The sequence below is a fragment of the Uloborus diversus genome, chromosome 10, assembly GCF_026930045.1.
Source record: "Uloborus diversus isolate 005 chromosome 10, Udiv.v.3.1, whole genome shotgun sequence".
In the NCBI taxonomy this organism is placed as follows: domain Eukaryota; kingdom Metazoa; phylum Arthropoda; class Arachnida; order Araneae; family Uloboridae; genus Uloborus; species Uloborus diversus.
In genome coordinates, this window is record NC_072740.1 from 96,143,980 (window position 1) to 96,158,121 (window position 14,142).

Below are 14,142 nucleotides of genomic sequence, written 5' to 3' on the forward strand. Positions count from 1 at the left end.
CACTACCCCACATTGCCCAACTATTTATTAAATAACACATATGTTTCATCCAATATTTTTTAAAATAATGCTGCAACTGATATTTCTTTTAATTTTTAGTTGATCACTTAGCAAACAGACCATTTCATGAAGTGTATTATCTATGGCAACTAGCTGGTGGTGATCTGGAAGCTGAGCTGCGAAGGCAAGAACTCATTAAAGCTAAACCCCCTGTTGTTACTATATCCAAGTAATACATAGTAGAATTTTTCACAATCAATTCATTGCATTAGTCACATAAAATGAATACATTTTCGACATTTCTTGGAAATTATTATTTTAATTATAATAATTATATATTTATATTATTTTCATTATTTTGATCTAATAGTTAAATGTAACTAAGCTTTGAAATCTGAAAATTTTCAGGATTGTAGCTGGAGAAGGAGAAGAATTTGGATTGGAAAAAGATCGTGCTTATTTATTAGACGTTTCAGTATTAACTCTGCCGTTAGAGCCCCTTAAACATGTGAGTTGCTAAATTGTTGTGTTATACAGTTTGAGTTATACAGCTGAGTTTAATTACTGCAAATAACTGATTTATTTTACTTATCTTAATATCAGAGACTGAGAGATGTTGATCCTGAAGTGTATTATCCTCTCACAGAATATGTGTAAGTGAATATTTTAAAAAAGTTTGAATTTGCATTCAAGTTTTGACCTATTAGCTATTTATTTATTTGTGCTTTAAATATGATGGAAATAATTTAATGTTTTTCTTTGGAGTTGCAGGTTAAATGGGATACATAATTCCAGTTGTTTTCAAGCTTTGATAGAAACAGCCAAATTACCTCTTATCATTAAAGAAAAAGATGTTGAATATCAGGTAATTTCAACGACAAGTTTTTACACATAATTATTTGCTAAAGCAGTGTGGTCTAACCTGTTTATCACTTTAGTGTTGAAAATTATGAACCACATTAAGGAACGAATTACAGGGTTTGTCCGGAAAGTAATAGGACTGAGTCAATTTAAAAAATTTATTGTGCCAATTGTTATAATTCTTTAAAAACTTTCAAAATAGACTCCTTCTGCATCGATGCAGCGCTGCAAGCGCGATTTCCAAGCATTGAAGGCGTCACGGTGGGCATTCTAAGGAATAGCCTTGAGAGCCGCGGTGCATGCTGCTTGGATCCCCCTGTCGTCTCAAAATGCTTGCCTTTCATCTGCCTTTTCAGGCGAGAAAACAAAAAAATGTCCGGGAAGGCCGCATCTGGACTGTAGGGCGGTTGCGGAAACGTTGGAATGCCGGCCTTGGTCAGTTAGCTGTTCACCAACTTCGCGCACACCTTGCGTATGTTCAAATGCACCGTCACAATGTCATGAACCACAGATTTTGGTAAATTTAACTAAGTATTCGTTTATTTGGGCAATTAAACGAATACTTAGTCGACGCAAACTTTTCGCACCCAAGTCACATTGTCGGCATTGTTATCTTTTAATAGTATATTCACCCTATATTATTTTTATCTCGTTGCTTACTGCTTAAAGATTTGTATAAGAATTGAGTGTTTACTTACGGCATTTGGCCGCATGTTATATCAGTAAGCATCCGGTAAACATCCTCCATCAAAGTTAAAGTTCGAATACGTACTTCCAATGTTTTCGCTACTTGGTGGCGCCCTCGTCACGATCTCTCATGAGCGGGAAAGTCGTAGAAGGTTCCAGAAGTTGTTACATTGATCATACTTGGTACACGTGGACCAATGGGACCACGTGTACCAACTGGTTGTAAACAAGCCATGTGAAGGCTTGTTTACAACTAGTTCGTAAGTTGTATCAACGTGAGCAGAATGTTCAGCCTACCTCCAAGTTGTAAGATGCTAAGTTGAATTTCTCCATGTTGGTAGTATAAGATTTGAACTTCATCTAGTCATTTTGCTCACTACTTGAAAGTTTTTACTCAAGGTTGTAAACAGGATTAGTATTAGGCAGCAAATGTAGGATATGATATAGTGCAATATTTAAATATTTTTTCTTGCTATTTTAGTTAGTGCAATAGTCTAAATACCCAATGGCCCAGTTCATTCTTTATTCTAACAAATGTTTTTAATGTTTTATTTACATAAAATTTTTGCCTCAATAAAGGCTTTTGTTGTCTTACATAATCGATTTTTTCTTGCAACTTTTGGCACAATTACACTCACAATACGTGAGTATTCTTTAACAATGCAACAGGTGTTTCTTGAAGTCGAAGATCTTCCAGAGCGGTCTTCATCGGCGACCTCTTCCCGGCCTGCCAAAAAGGCCTGGTGCCACCGAAACACACCACTTCTTGCTAAAGCAACATCTGGGTAAAAATGCTTGATCATATCAAACGTCTCTGTTGCAGATTTACCGAGTTTTGAACAGAATTTAATCGCGTACCTCTGCTCTAACGAACGCTGCATTTTTGGCTTGCACCACTCACAGAAACACGTCGCGCGAAAATGCCTGTCCTGACTCTTCAGGTGCTCGGGACAACCGACTAGCCGCTCGTTCGTTAGCTAGGAATGCCCTCTACCGAATGCAGCCGGTGTGTGCATGCTCTGAAGTACAGTCGCGGCGGAAGAAAATTAGACCTATTACTTTCCGGACAAACCCTGTATGCTTCCTAGATTTATCTATCACTATATTTTGCCGTTGAGAAATTAATGTGATCATTTTTATTGCTTTCCTGATATATTACTTTTTTGCTATGACAAGTTCTCTGCTAATTCAGTAACGTCTCAAGCTGGGAAGACACTGAAAATGCAATTTCTTGTTTTTTCTATTAAATCAATCATATTCATTAAATTGTTTGAAAGTAGAAAAAACACTTTCACACACATATCTATTGACTGACAATGATAGTTTGCCAATAGAATTTATGCAGTTTGGGAATATGCTCTTTGGAGATTAGTTTTAAGAACTTTTCAGGATTGTTACTTTTTTTAGTCTGGTAGAAGGGGAGGGGGGCTGACTAAAAATCAAAAATTTAAATATGAAAAGGTAGAAAGCATAAGTCTCAATGGGCTGTTTAACAGTGCAAGTTTTAGTTCTAAGGGGATAAAAACTTAGGATCTGTAGTAGAACTTTAAAAAAATTTATCTTAAATATTATTTCATGAAAGATATTAAAATTTTCTGCCTTAAGTTCCTAGTTTAAAGCAATTTCATTTAAGTAAGAAGTTAAATCTACCAGAAAAGTAATAAAATTTAAAAACTGATTTTTTTTTTAGCTTGAAATTCTTGCTCAATGTTTTCATTTTTGACTAAAGCAAGGATTTTACTCCTCAACCCAAAACACTCCTGCAGAAAATTTACCAAACTTCAGTCATTGCGCCGCGCTGTGACTGAAAGCGTTCCCCCCCTCAGTGCCATTAGTTTTTATTAAATTACTGTGGACTGGTAGCGTTTTTCTCCCTTTTGCTTTGCGGGGTCAATAGAGACGGAATTGAACTACAATATTCCGTAAAAACCTGAATTTCCAAATTTTTGGACTGAAAGCATTTTTCCCCCTGACTCTTCATATATATATATATATATATATATATATATATATATATATATATTGAAAACATTTAGAAGAAAAAAATTAATAGAATAAACCACAAGCCCAAAGATGCGCAAAGCCGTCAAACAAATAAGCCAGGTAAATATAAACACCAATAAAATAACAAGCAGACAAGTTTACATAACAAGATAGATAAATTAAGTAAACTAAGTTGATAAAACCAGTACCCATGAGCAGTGGAAGTTTCATCATAGGGTCAAAAGACCAAAAATTACACTTAAATCACCAGTGTTTCATGGTCCTCAAGTTAACTTTTTTTGGGGAAAAAAAACCTTACCAGTTCGTAAAAAAAATTTACATGTTTTAAACTGTCTGCAAGAGCAAATTTTTTTTCTTTTTTCATTAAAAAAAATGAAAGAGAAAGAAGAAAAGAAAGGGGGGAAAACATTTGTCCGCTATTTTTTTTTTTTTTTTTCAGAAGCTCTGGCTGGTTTCTGGATCAAAAAAGGTTGAGAAATGCTGGTCTATAAAGAGTAAATGACATTTTTTTCTCATTGTTTTGACCTGAATCAAAACTTTTATTTCACGACACATTTATTTACATTTCAGTCTGAAAATCCCCCCCCCCCAAAGGAAAAAAAACTAAAACTGGTGATTTATTTTAATATCCTTCTACTTAAAATTGTTAAGATTGAATTGGCATTCAAAACTATTTATTTGATGGAATACTTGTTTAGTTTTAGGTGACTCAAGAAATAAGTAAACTGCTTAAAATAATTAGCATAAAATTGAAAAACGAAGAAATAAAATGAAACTTTTCACGTCAATGTCATATTTGATCTCCTAGAAAAAGAATTTTATACATAAAAAAAGGTTTTAGGAATTATATTCAGTATTTCTTGATATTTTATTTTAGTATTTATTCTGGATGCTTAAAAACCTGCCTGTTGTCCAAATAGTAATGACATCTAGAGCTTTTCATCAATATTCGGAAGAAATTTTTGCTCTGCAAATGTGTGACTACTGGATTGATTCTTAAATATCTTTTCTTGACTTGAATATGATGCTATACCATACTTTTGGAACATTTAGAAATTGACGATGTGATGGATTAACAGGTGCGGCCCATACAGTTCTTAAAAACGATTAGTTTTATATAGGGTTTGCCACATCTACAGAAAATAAAGTATTTTAAAAAGAACGTAAACCAAGTTTAATGAACTTTCTTAAAAATGATCAGATGATCAGAAAAGTGTGTCCAATTTTTAATCTTGTTTTTATAAAGGTTTTTTTTTTGTAATCCCAAATTTAGAAACACATTAGTTTCCGCCAATCGTTTTTTTATGCTAATTATTGCTTTTTTTTGCATTAAAATCCACAAAATTTATCTTTCGAATTTCTTGAAGCATTATTTCCCATACAAATTTTTCAAACAAATTTATTTCCAAAATCAACTATGAAAAAAAATGGTTGGATTCATAATTCAGCATGTCTCGCTTTTTCACCCAGTCAAATTTCTACTGTCTAAAAGTCTTTAATAATGAAACATTTTGGCAGACAGTGTCAGTATTTATTTCTTTAATGTTTAGTAAGTGCTGACAAAATGAATGAGACTGCTACATGCAGCCCACGGGCAATGAGTTGTGACATACTGACCTAAGGGATAGTAACTTGCCTGATATTTTTATGTATGTGTTTAAAATGTTAGGATCTTATGTTTCAAGATCCATGATGACATTCATGCACATTTTGAACCTTTGTTTTCATAAGTTATGTGTTTAAGGTTGGTTCTACTTGATTTGTTGAATGCCACTGTTCATTGTATCAACTAAAGTTAATTTTATTAAATAATCATCTTTTACCAAAACATATTTTGTTTCGTAAAGCTGTTTTCTTATTTTTACAGCTTCATCGTAATATAATGTTTAAAAAACAGCTTGAAGCATACCCATACAAAAGGGCGCAAATTCTGTATGATGCTAAAGTTGACGTTCCTCCTCTTTATAGGCCATGGATATGGGCTGCTTTACTTGAAATTGAAGTAAGAATGAATGTTTAATCATATGCTTTCGTTCTTTTTTCTTGTCTTCAAATTGAAGGTTGATTTAAAATACAAGTAAGATGCTTTTTTCAACATGCTATTTTACTGTCAAGTATTACATCAAATGAAGACGATCTTCAAAGATCCACCTACATACTCCACAAGATATGCCAAGAATATAATATGAAGATCTCAATCCCGAAAACTAAAACAATGGCATTTAGGGGTAAAGTGCCAATTAGAAGTAAAATTGTTATTGATAATAGAATTATTGAACAGGTGAAGCACTTCAACTACCTAGGATGTGACATCACCTTTGACCACGACAATGATGTCCAAAACAAACTACATAGGTTTGAACATTTATGTGGAACCCTTACAAGAACCCTTAAGGGAAAAACGAGAAAGGAAACACAACTGAAGCTCTATAATGTTATGGCGGTGCCAACCTTACTATACAGCTCTGAAACATGGACTTTGAACAGTCAAGAAACTAGTAGAATTCAAGCAGCAGAGATGAAGTATTTGTGATCTCTGAAGAACTGCACTATCCTAGACAAAATAAGGAATGAATTATTCAAAGGGAATTACAGATATTCAGTCTCAATGAAAAAATTACGGAATATCGTAACCATTGGAAAAACCATTGTCGAAGTATGGCACGAGGGAGACTTCCGAGAGCTGCCTTTTATTACAGACCAAGGGGCAAACGAGACCGTGGTAGGTCCAGGAAGTGGTGGAGCGACTATGAAGCCGGAACAGGCTATATGCCTAATCCTTGAAGAAGAAGAAGAAGTATTACAGGGTTCGTACGCTCCGGGAATTCCGGGAATTGTCAGGGAAAATGACACTGTCAAAAATGTCAGGGAGTTTTCAAATTTTGTCCTCCAAAATTTTTTTTTCCATTTTTTTCCCCAAGGAATTAAGTACCATGAGATCTAATCTTCGTTTTTATTGTGATTTCACGAAAAAAATTGTAAATTTTTATCTAAACCGACGCTGTTACTTAAAACTGCAATCGAAAAATGAACGTTTTTTTTCACAACGAAAAATGCGCCAAAAGAGCGAAGATTTTCTTGCATGGAGTCAGTGAGGGGAGCGCATTTCTTTCTACTGCCTAAAGTTTTAGATGGGTTGCCACAATATTCTGTTCGTTTCAGGGTTGTGCGCTCCGGGAAAACCTGGAATTATCAGGGAAAATGACATAGTCAAAAATGTCAGGGAATTTTCCAAATGTGTCCCCAAAAATTTTCTTTTTCCAATTTTACCCCAGGGAATTTTGTTTTATGTGATCTAATCTTCATTTTTATCGATGTATTTAAAAAAAATTGTAACAATTTTAAAGCAATGAAAAAAGTGGCGACCCAAAAAATCTTCAACAGCCGCCATTTTTGGCTCTCAGTAGTTCCCAAGGAAAAGAAAGTCAGGTGAACAGGAATTATGCACAAACTCAACAGGAGAGAAGACAATTTACTGCTTCGGAAGCACAACCTGTAGATGGGAGGGCCGATCGAGGAAAATCGTTTTTATTTTATTTTTATTTTTGATCGGAAAATCCCTTTCAGCTACGTGTGAAACGTAGTCGCCATCTTTGGTCATTCACAAAATGGAAGTAGATACGATCCTAAAATGCCTAAGTTTCTGAAAACAAAGCAGAATTGGATGTTTTCTTTAATTGAAAACTGATGAAAATAACAAAAAATGGTCTGCAAATTGTTTTTCTATTATTATTATTATTTAAAATAATTTTCTTGAGAAATGAAAAATTTTGTTATTAAAACTTAATCTTATCCTCACTGCCTTGAACGCAAATGTGATAAAAACTTTTCAATGAATTGTAGTTTCATGAAGATTTATTATTTTTTAATTGTCTTCACGCGACAAATTAAAAAAGTTATTTCTTATTTTTGGGCATAGCCGCCATATTTGGTCATTCCCAAGAGGGAAGTGCACTAGACTTTTTAAGTGCCTAAGATCCCGAAAACGGCATTGGATGTTAATTGCAATGCAAACTATTGAAAACAACACAAATTATGCCTTTTTTTTCGGATAATTTGTAATTATTTTCTCGAAAAATGCAAAATTTAATCTTCATAACATTTTTTTGTTTTAATTGATTTAGACTCTTTATGTGCTAAATATTGACTATTTTGCTTTTATTGTAATTTTTTAAGGATTATTAATTATTTATTACTACTTTTATACTACAAATCCAAAAATCTACTTATTATTTTAAATTTTTCACTTTGTCGCCATATTTGATCATTTGCACAATGGAAGTAGTATGTTTATATCAATGTGTACTATTGAAAACAACATTAAATGTGCAAAAAGTTATGAATTTTTGAAAATTAACTATTACTTTCTGGAAAGGAAAATTTAAAATTTTAATGTAAGTGTCCTTTAATATGTGAAAAAAAAAAAAAGATTATTGGCATTGGCCTATGATCGGCGGATGTTGATTTTTGTTACTATGCATTACATGGTATGCCAATTGATGCAACAAGTTAATCATATTTATACTGAAATTTAGCTTTGCATTTTTGCTCAATATGTTTTGTGTAACTTACTAATAAGAAAATAAAAAGAAGTATTGTAAACCAAAAGCAGATGCTAAAAGGTTGCTGCAGGACTACAGCAAAACGCTATAATATTACGCGTGACACGTGGCATCAAAGAAATGCTAAATAAGTTGAAAGTACTCTGTTTTCAACAAATAGTAAACAAATTAAAACAATTTTGAACAAAATGTTTAAAAAAACTTAAAATTTTGACAAAGAAAACAAAGGAAAAAAAATTCAAAGTTTTTTTTTTCAATCTAAGGGGAGAAGTTTCCGTTCTTCTGCATTGCTACTTTAAATAATTTTAATTATTTTGAAAATATTACTATTTAAACTTAAATTTTTAATGAAGCGAGTGACCTGGAATTTTCTAAAAAACAACCTGGAAAACCTGGAAAAGTCAGGGAACTTTTTTTAACCAAAAGTGTATGAACCCTGTATTATATCGGATTTTTCGATATTTTCCAAAATATCAGGATATTTTGGAACCCTGCCCCCATTTATGGTTTTGGCTGGAAAACCAAAAACTTCAAGTGTTGAAAAAGCAAAGCCGGTTCTTCTCATTCCGACAACTTACTGATGTAAATTCGAATTTTCAGTATATGTAGCCAACAAAGCTAAATACCAAAGCTGTCTAGATGCTGATCCTAATATTCGACTCCATTTGTTAACAATTAAACCCAATATATTAAAGTTATGTCAGTGAAAACAACCTCACTTTTCCCCTTAGTTCAACGCTCTATTTTGAATTTTAATTGTTTTGTTTCCTATTGGTTTCTGTGTGTTCAACTTGATTTTCCTACTCCAAAATTTGTAAATAAAGTTAAAATTTTGACAAAGAAAACAAAGGAAAAAAAATTCAAAGTTTTTTTTTCAATCTAAGGGGAGAAGTTTCCGTTCTTCTGCATTGCTACTTTAAATAATTTTAATTATTTTGAAAATATTACTATTTAAACTTAAATTTTTAATGAAGCGAGTGACCTGGAATTTTCTAAAAAACAACCTGGAAAACCTGGAAAAGTCAGGGAACTTTTTTTAACCAAAAGTGTATGAACCCTGTATTATATCGGATTTTTCGATATTTTCCAAAATATCAGGATATTTTGGAACCCTGCCCCCATTTATGGTTTTGGCTGGAAAACCAAAAACTTCAAGTGTTGAAAAAGCAAAGCCGGTTCTTCTCATTCCGACAACTTACTGATGTAAATTCGAATTTTCAGTATATGTAGCCAACAAAGCTAAATACCAAAGCTGTCTAGATGCTGATCCTAATATTCGACTCCATTTGTTAACAATTAAACCCAATATATTAAAGTTATGTCAGTGAAAACAACCTCACTTTTCCCCTTAGTTCAACGCTCTATTTTGAATTTTAATTGTTTTGTTTCCTATTGGTTTCTGTGTGTTCAACTTGATTTTCCTACTCCAAAATTTGTAAATAAAGTTAAGCATTTTTATTTACTTACCTGTTATGTAGTAGTGATAAATCCCTCTAATTGTTAATTTAATTAAGTTTACACTCTAATGACAAGGGTCCACAATAAACTTTCGTCCATAATAGGGATCCAAAGGCTAAAAAGTTTGAGAAACCCTGGTGTATATCAATCTAGAATGATTGGCAGATTTTAGAGTGATTCTAGATGCTTATTAGTAGGTACGACATTAAATGCTCACCATTTTGTCAATTCATATGCATATGCTTCATTCTACTTAATATTTCTTACCAAAACTTCTCAAAACATTTCAAAACTTAGCTGTTCTAACAAACGCACCAACTGTTGCCACTCAATAGAAAAACAGAAATAACAATATACTAATTGAATTAAACATGTGTGACTTTACTTAACATTTATTATGATGTTTTATACAATCTGTTAGTGAACTAGGTCAACTAACTCATACAGCTTGTCAATTTATTGAATGAGGTTACTTTCAAAATGCATCCATTAATGGGACATTTTGCACTTTACAAAATATTATAAAAGGCAAGTGATTTAAATGTATTATAGATTGCATTCACATACCACAACTGGTCGACCAGACCTTAACATTCTAATAGAGCTACGGATTAACTGGTTGTTTTCAAAGTTGCTCTATGGCTTACCGGTAGATTCACCGGTCGATTGAAATTTAAGCTGGTTGATTGAAGCACGTCACATTTTTGTCCAACATTTTCACCTGCACATTATTCATCTGCTTAAGTAGCCAGGGATCTACCGAAAGCATTCAATGAAACATCGACTGGTGAACCACTGGTGAATAACCGCTGACGTCATTAGTTGTCATGTGATCAACTGACTGGTGGCTACCGGTTGCGGTATGCGAACGCAACCATAATGAATAACAGTTAAAAAATGAATCATGGTGATTAAATTAATAGAATGGGCATTGGTGTCTATTAATACTTAAGCATTTAATAATTTCTGTACACTTAAATCATAAAGTACCTAATCATTCTCCTTTCATCATTTTACTAATTCAAAATTTGGTTTTATGTTAAAGTTGTGGATAAGTTGATCATTAGAAGAATTTTTTGACTGATTGCTAAGAAGTTGGATTGGAATAAAGAAAAAAGTGTGATGGTGTTGGGGGGGGGGGGGGGGGGTCATAGTTCTTGTCTCTCATGTATGCATTTTGTTTTTACATTCCCTTTTTTTATGTCAGGGGCCTTAAGTGCAACTCCATTATTATTTACTATTTTGCCTTGGGCAGATAAACGGCAGTATCTGTAGAAATCGGTTTCAAAATATTTGAAGAAACACATTTGAGATTCAATATTAACAATTGAGACATACAGTAGGTGCCGCTTAATGTGATCACTTTGAGACAAACACAGTTCGATAACAATAACCGACTGATAACAACAACCGAAAATAATCCAGGGCAGACAAAATAATGATTTTTTTCAATTAAGAAGCATTTATTCTTACCACTGCAAATTAAAATTACAATACCTCAACTAAACACATTTTTAAATTATAAATTACTAGGTTAGCAGAATGGAATAGCTCTTTTTTTTCAATCGATTTAACCATCCAGCCGATGCTACAAAGTCTTTTTTTTCCCTTTTAAAAGCAAGATCTACTTTTTGCCGCAATCGAACGCATCCTTTTCCCTGACATTCGTAAACCACAATATCAAAGCAGATTCAACTTCACCATCTTCTTTCAACACGGTTTCGCTTGTTGTTCAAATTTTTATTTAGCTTCATTTTGTTTTCAATCTCTTCGCGATTTTTTAATAATTTACAAAGTAATGGTTGGGAATTATTTACTTGTTCTTCAACATTTCTTTGACTCATCACTGTTAAATTGTCAAAGCGCTTTAAAATGTCTTTTTTTTTTTTGAAAGTTAAATTATTGTGCTTTTTCTCCATGGCTAAAATGTTTGACCGCTTAGAGTGAAGTTTTTAGTTTAACTGAGCAGGCAGAAAAATACTGCTTTATTGATAAAAATTCAACTTGTTTTTCTGGAAGCTACTTGTCAGGATTTGTTTTGTATTTCTTTTAACTGAGGAACAAAAATTAAAAGTTTACGAAAAAGTGATAACAATAAACGAAGACACTGGTTACAATATCCAACTTTTTAAGCACGTGTTAATATACAAATATTCCAGGACTTCGTGATTCTGATCACATTAAGCGAATGATAACAATAACCTTGATCACCTTAAGCGGCGCCTACTATATTAGCTCATTTTTGCACTTCAATATCATCGGAAACCAAATGAGCAAGCTTGTACAATAAGGCTAACATAAAATAGATGACAAGAAAAAAATTTAAAATTTGCAGTTACTGCCCCTTGCCTGCCCACGGCAGAATAGCCTTGGAAGTAGTAAATCAATTTCAAAAGTTATTCAAGTTTGTTCAATCTTTAACTAGCATTAAACATTTATCCATGTGTTTTGTAATGCATGCTTTTGAAGTGTACAGGTGTTTTCAATTAGTATATTCTAGAACTTGATATAACTGAACCAAAGTGCCTTTTGCTAAAAATATTTTGAGTTTTTTTGATAATGTTTTCAAACAATGAGAATTAGATGACAATTATACATACAGTATTAAAAAAAACTTAGTTATTGTGTTCATAGTAGTTAATATTTGTGTACCATATTAACTATGCTCTTTTTCAGGGTGATGTTACATTAATATATGACAGTATAGACAAGGAAACTGTGACTCCAACTGATCGTCAGGTATTACTTGATCTTTATATTTCTGTAAAAATACTGTTCAAGTTCATATCATTAGTTTTTGATCCTGATTTTAATGCATGAATTATTTTTGCAGATAGAAGTAGATATTCCACGCTGTCATCAGTATGATGAATTGTTGTCTTCACCTATTGGTCATCAAAAATTTAAAAGGATTTTGAAAGCATGGGTTGTTAGTCACCCACAGTATGTCTATTGGCAAGGCCTTGATTCCTTATGTGCTCCTTTTCTTTCTTTGAATTTCAATGATGAAGGTAAAAATAACACTGCATGGCAAAAAAAAAAAAAAAAAAAAACTTTTCAAAATGCTTCTGACACAATTCTTGTTATTTTTCAATTTTCGTTATTTCAAAGCTATTTTTTTTTCGTTTAGAAGAAAAAAGTGTTAACCATTAATATTCTTCTGAGAGGCTAGAGAGGGAAAAAGTTCAAAAGCATAGACATTTGTCTCTAAAAGAGAGACTCATGGAAACTCTGCCTTTAAAATATATTTCAAATGATCAAACACAATCTATTTTTCATTTTTTTCTTATGATTTTTCAGTGTAAAACCAGAATATTGGCCTCACTCCAATGAGCTCCATATCCAAAAATGTTTTCACGATGTAAAAAGAGTTTAAACAATTCTTAGAAGCATTTTATGTTGCATACAAGGCACATCATAGATCTTGAGTAAAGAACCTTCCTGCATTATTTATCTTTGTCCAAGTTATATTCACAGATATAATTAAGATTAAAAGTGAAATTAAGTATGCTTATAATGTAGCATTAATGTATATTTATATTTCTGCGGATGCACCGTTCCCATTATTTCACTCTGTCAAGAAGTGGTAAAGTAGATGGATTGGGATAGATTAAAAGTAGACTTTTGGCCTGTTACTGACACCTGTTGCTTGACACATGTTAACAGAAATGTGCTTAAGTTAACTACAATTTTTTGCGTTGTAGAATTCACATGTGTAAGTTGTCTGAATATTTTCATTCCTTACAATTGACTTAGTTGATACTATTTATTTAATCTATACATATTTTGTCCTTGTTCTCTGGTGATTTTTTTCTTGATCTCTTAGGTTTAAGCATGAAATATATTCTCCAGAGATTTCTTGATATCAATAGCATTTTTGGATCATTTTTCTCTTTTAGGGTATTTTTAAAAATTGTGTTCTATTTTTTTTAAAGATATTGCCGTCACTATGCTGAACTAACAAATGAAAATTGGCACTTTTTAGGAGAGCCAAAACAATAAATTTTTTTCACCTTACGCCTTTAGTTATTTTCAATGTTTTAATTTTTAGAGATAATTTTAAGTGTAAAACTATCGTTTGAAGTAGTTATAACCAGTAGGTAGCCCTTTTTGAGTACTACAGCAAACCATCGAATTTGAAAAACATGATTTGTGATTTTTCACATATGTTAGTTTAACATGGTGCTGACGACATTCTCCTTTTTTATGCCTTTTGGCCATTTTTCATATGAAATTTCAATTCTAACAATTTTGTGCACCATATCATTGACATACAAAATAACTAACTAATGTGAAAAATTGCAAAACTAACTAATGCTACAGTTAAAATAAATCTAATCACAAAACAAAAACTGCTAAACTAGTAAATGTGAAAAATCACAAAACGCGTTTTTCAAATTTGATTATTTGCCGTAGTAATCTAAAACGGCTACCTACTAGTTATAACTACTTCAAATGATACTTTTACACTTAGAGTTATCTCTAAAAATTAAAACATTCAAAATAACTAAAGGCATCAGGTGGAGAAAATTTTTTTTCTCTCCTAAAAAGTGCCAATTTTCACATTCGT

At 32.4% G+C, this 14,142-nt stretch overlaps 1 protein-coding gene across 1 annotated transcript in view; it reads left to right on the forward strand.

Moving 5' to 3' along the window:
* LOC129231098 (TBC domain-containing protein kinase-like protein) overlaps window positions 1-14,142 on the forward strand; it is a 100,690-nt gene that overhangs the window by 44,445 nt on the left and 42,103 nt on the right. Inside the window, exons 8-14 of the mRNA XM_054865345.1 lie at window positions 100-229; window positions 409-508; window positions 604-653; window positions 772-865; window positions 5,420-5,554; window positions 12,249-12,311; window positions 12,406-12,583. Coding sequence (XP_054721320.1) covers window positions 100-229; window positions 409-508; window positions 604-653; window positions 772-865; window positions 5,420-5,554; window positions 12,249-12,311; window positions 12,406-12,583 — 750 coding nt within the window. The remainder of the gene's footprint in view (window positions 1-99; window positions 230-408; window positions 509-603; window positions 654-771; window positions 866-5,419; window positions 5,555-12,248; window positions 12,312-12,405; window positions 12,584-14,142) is intronic.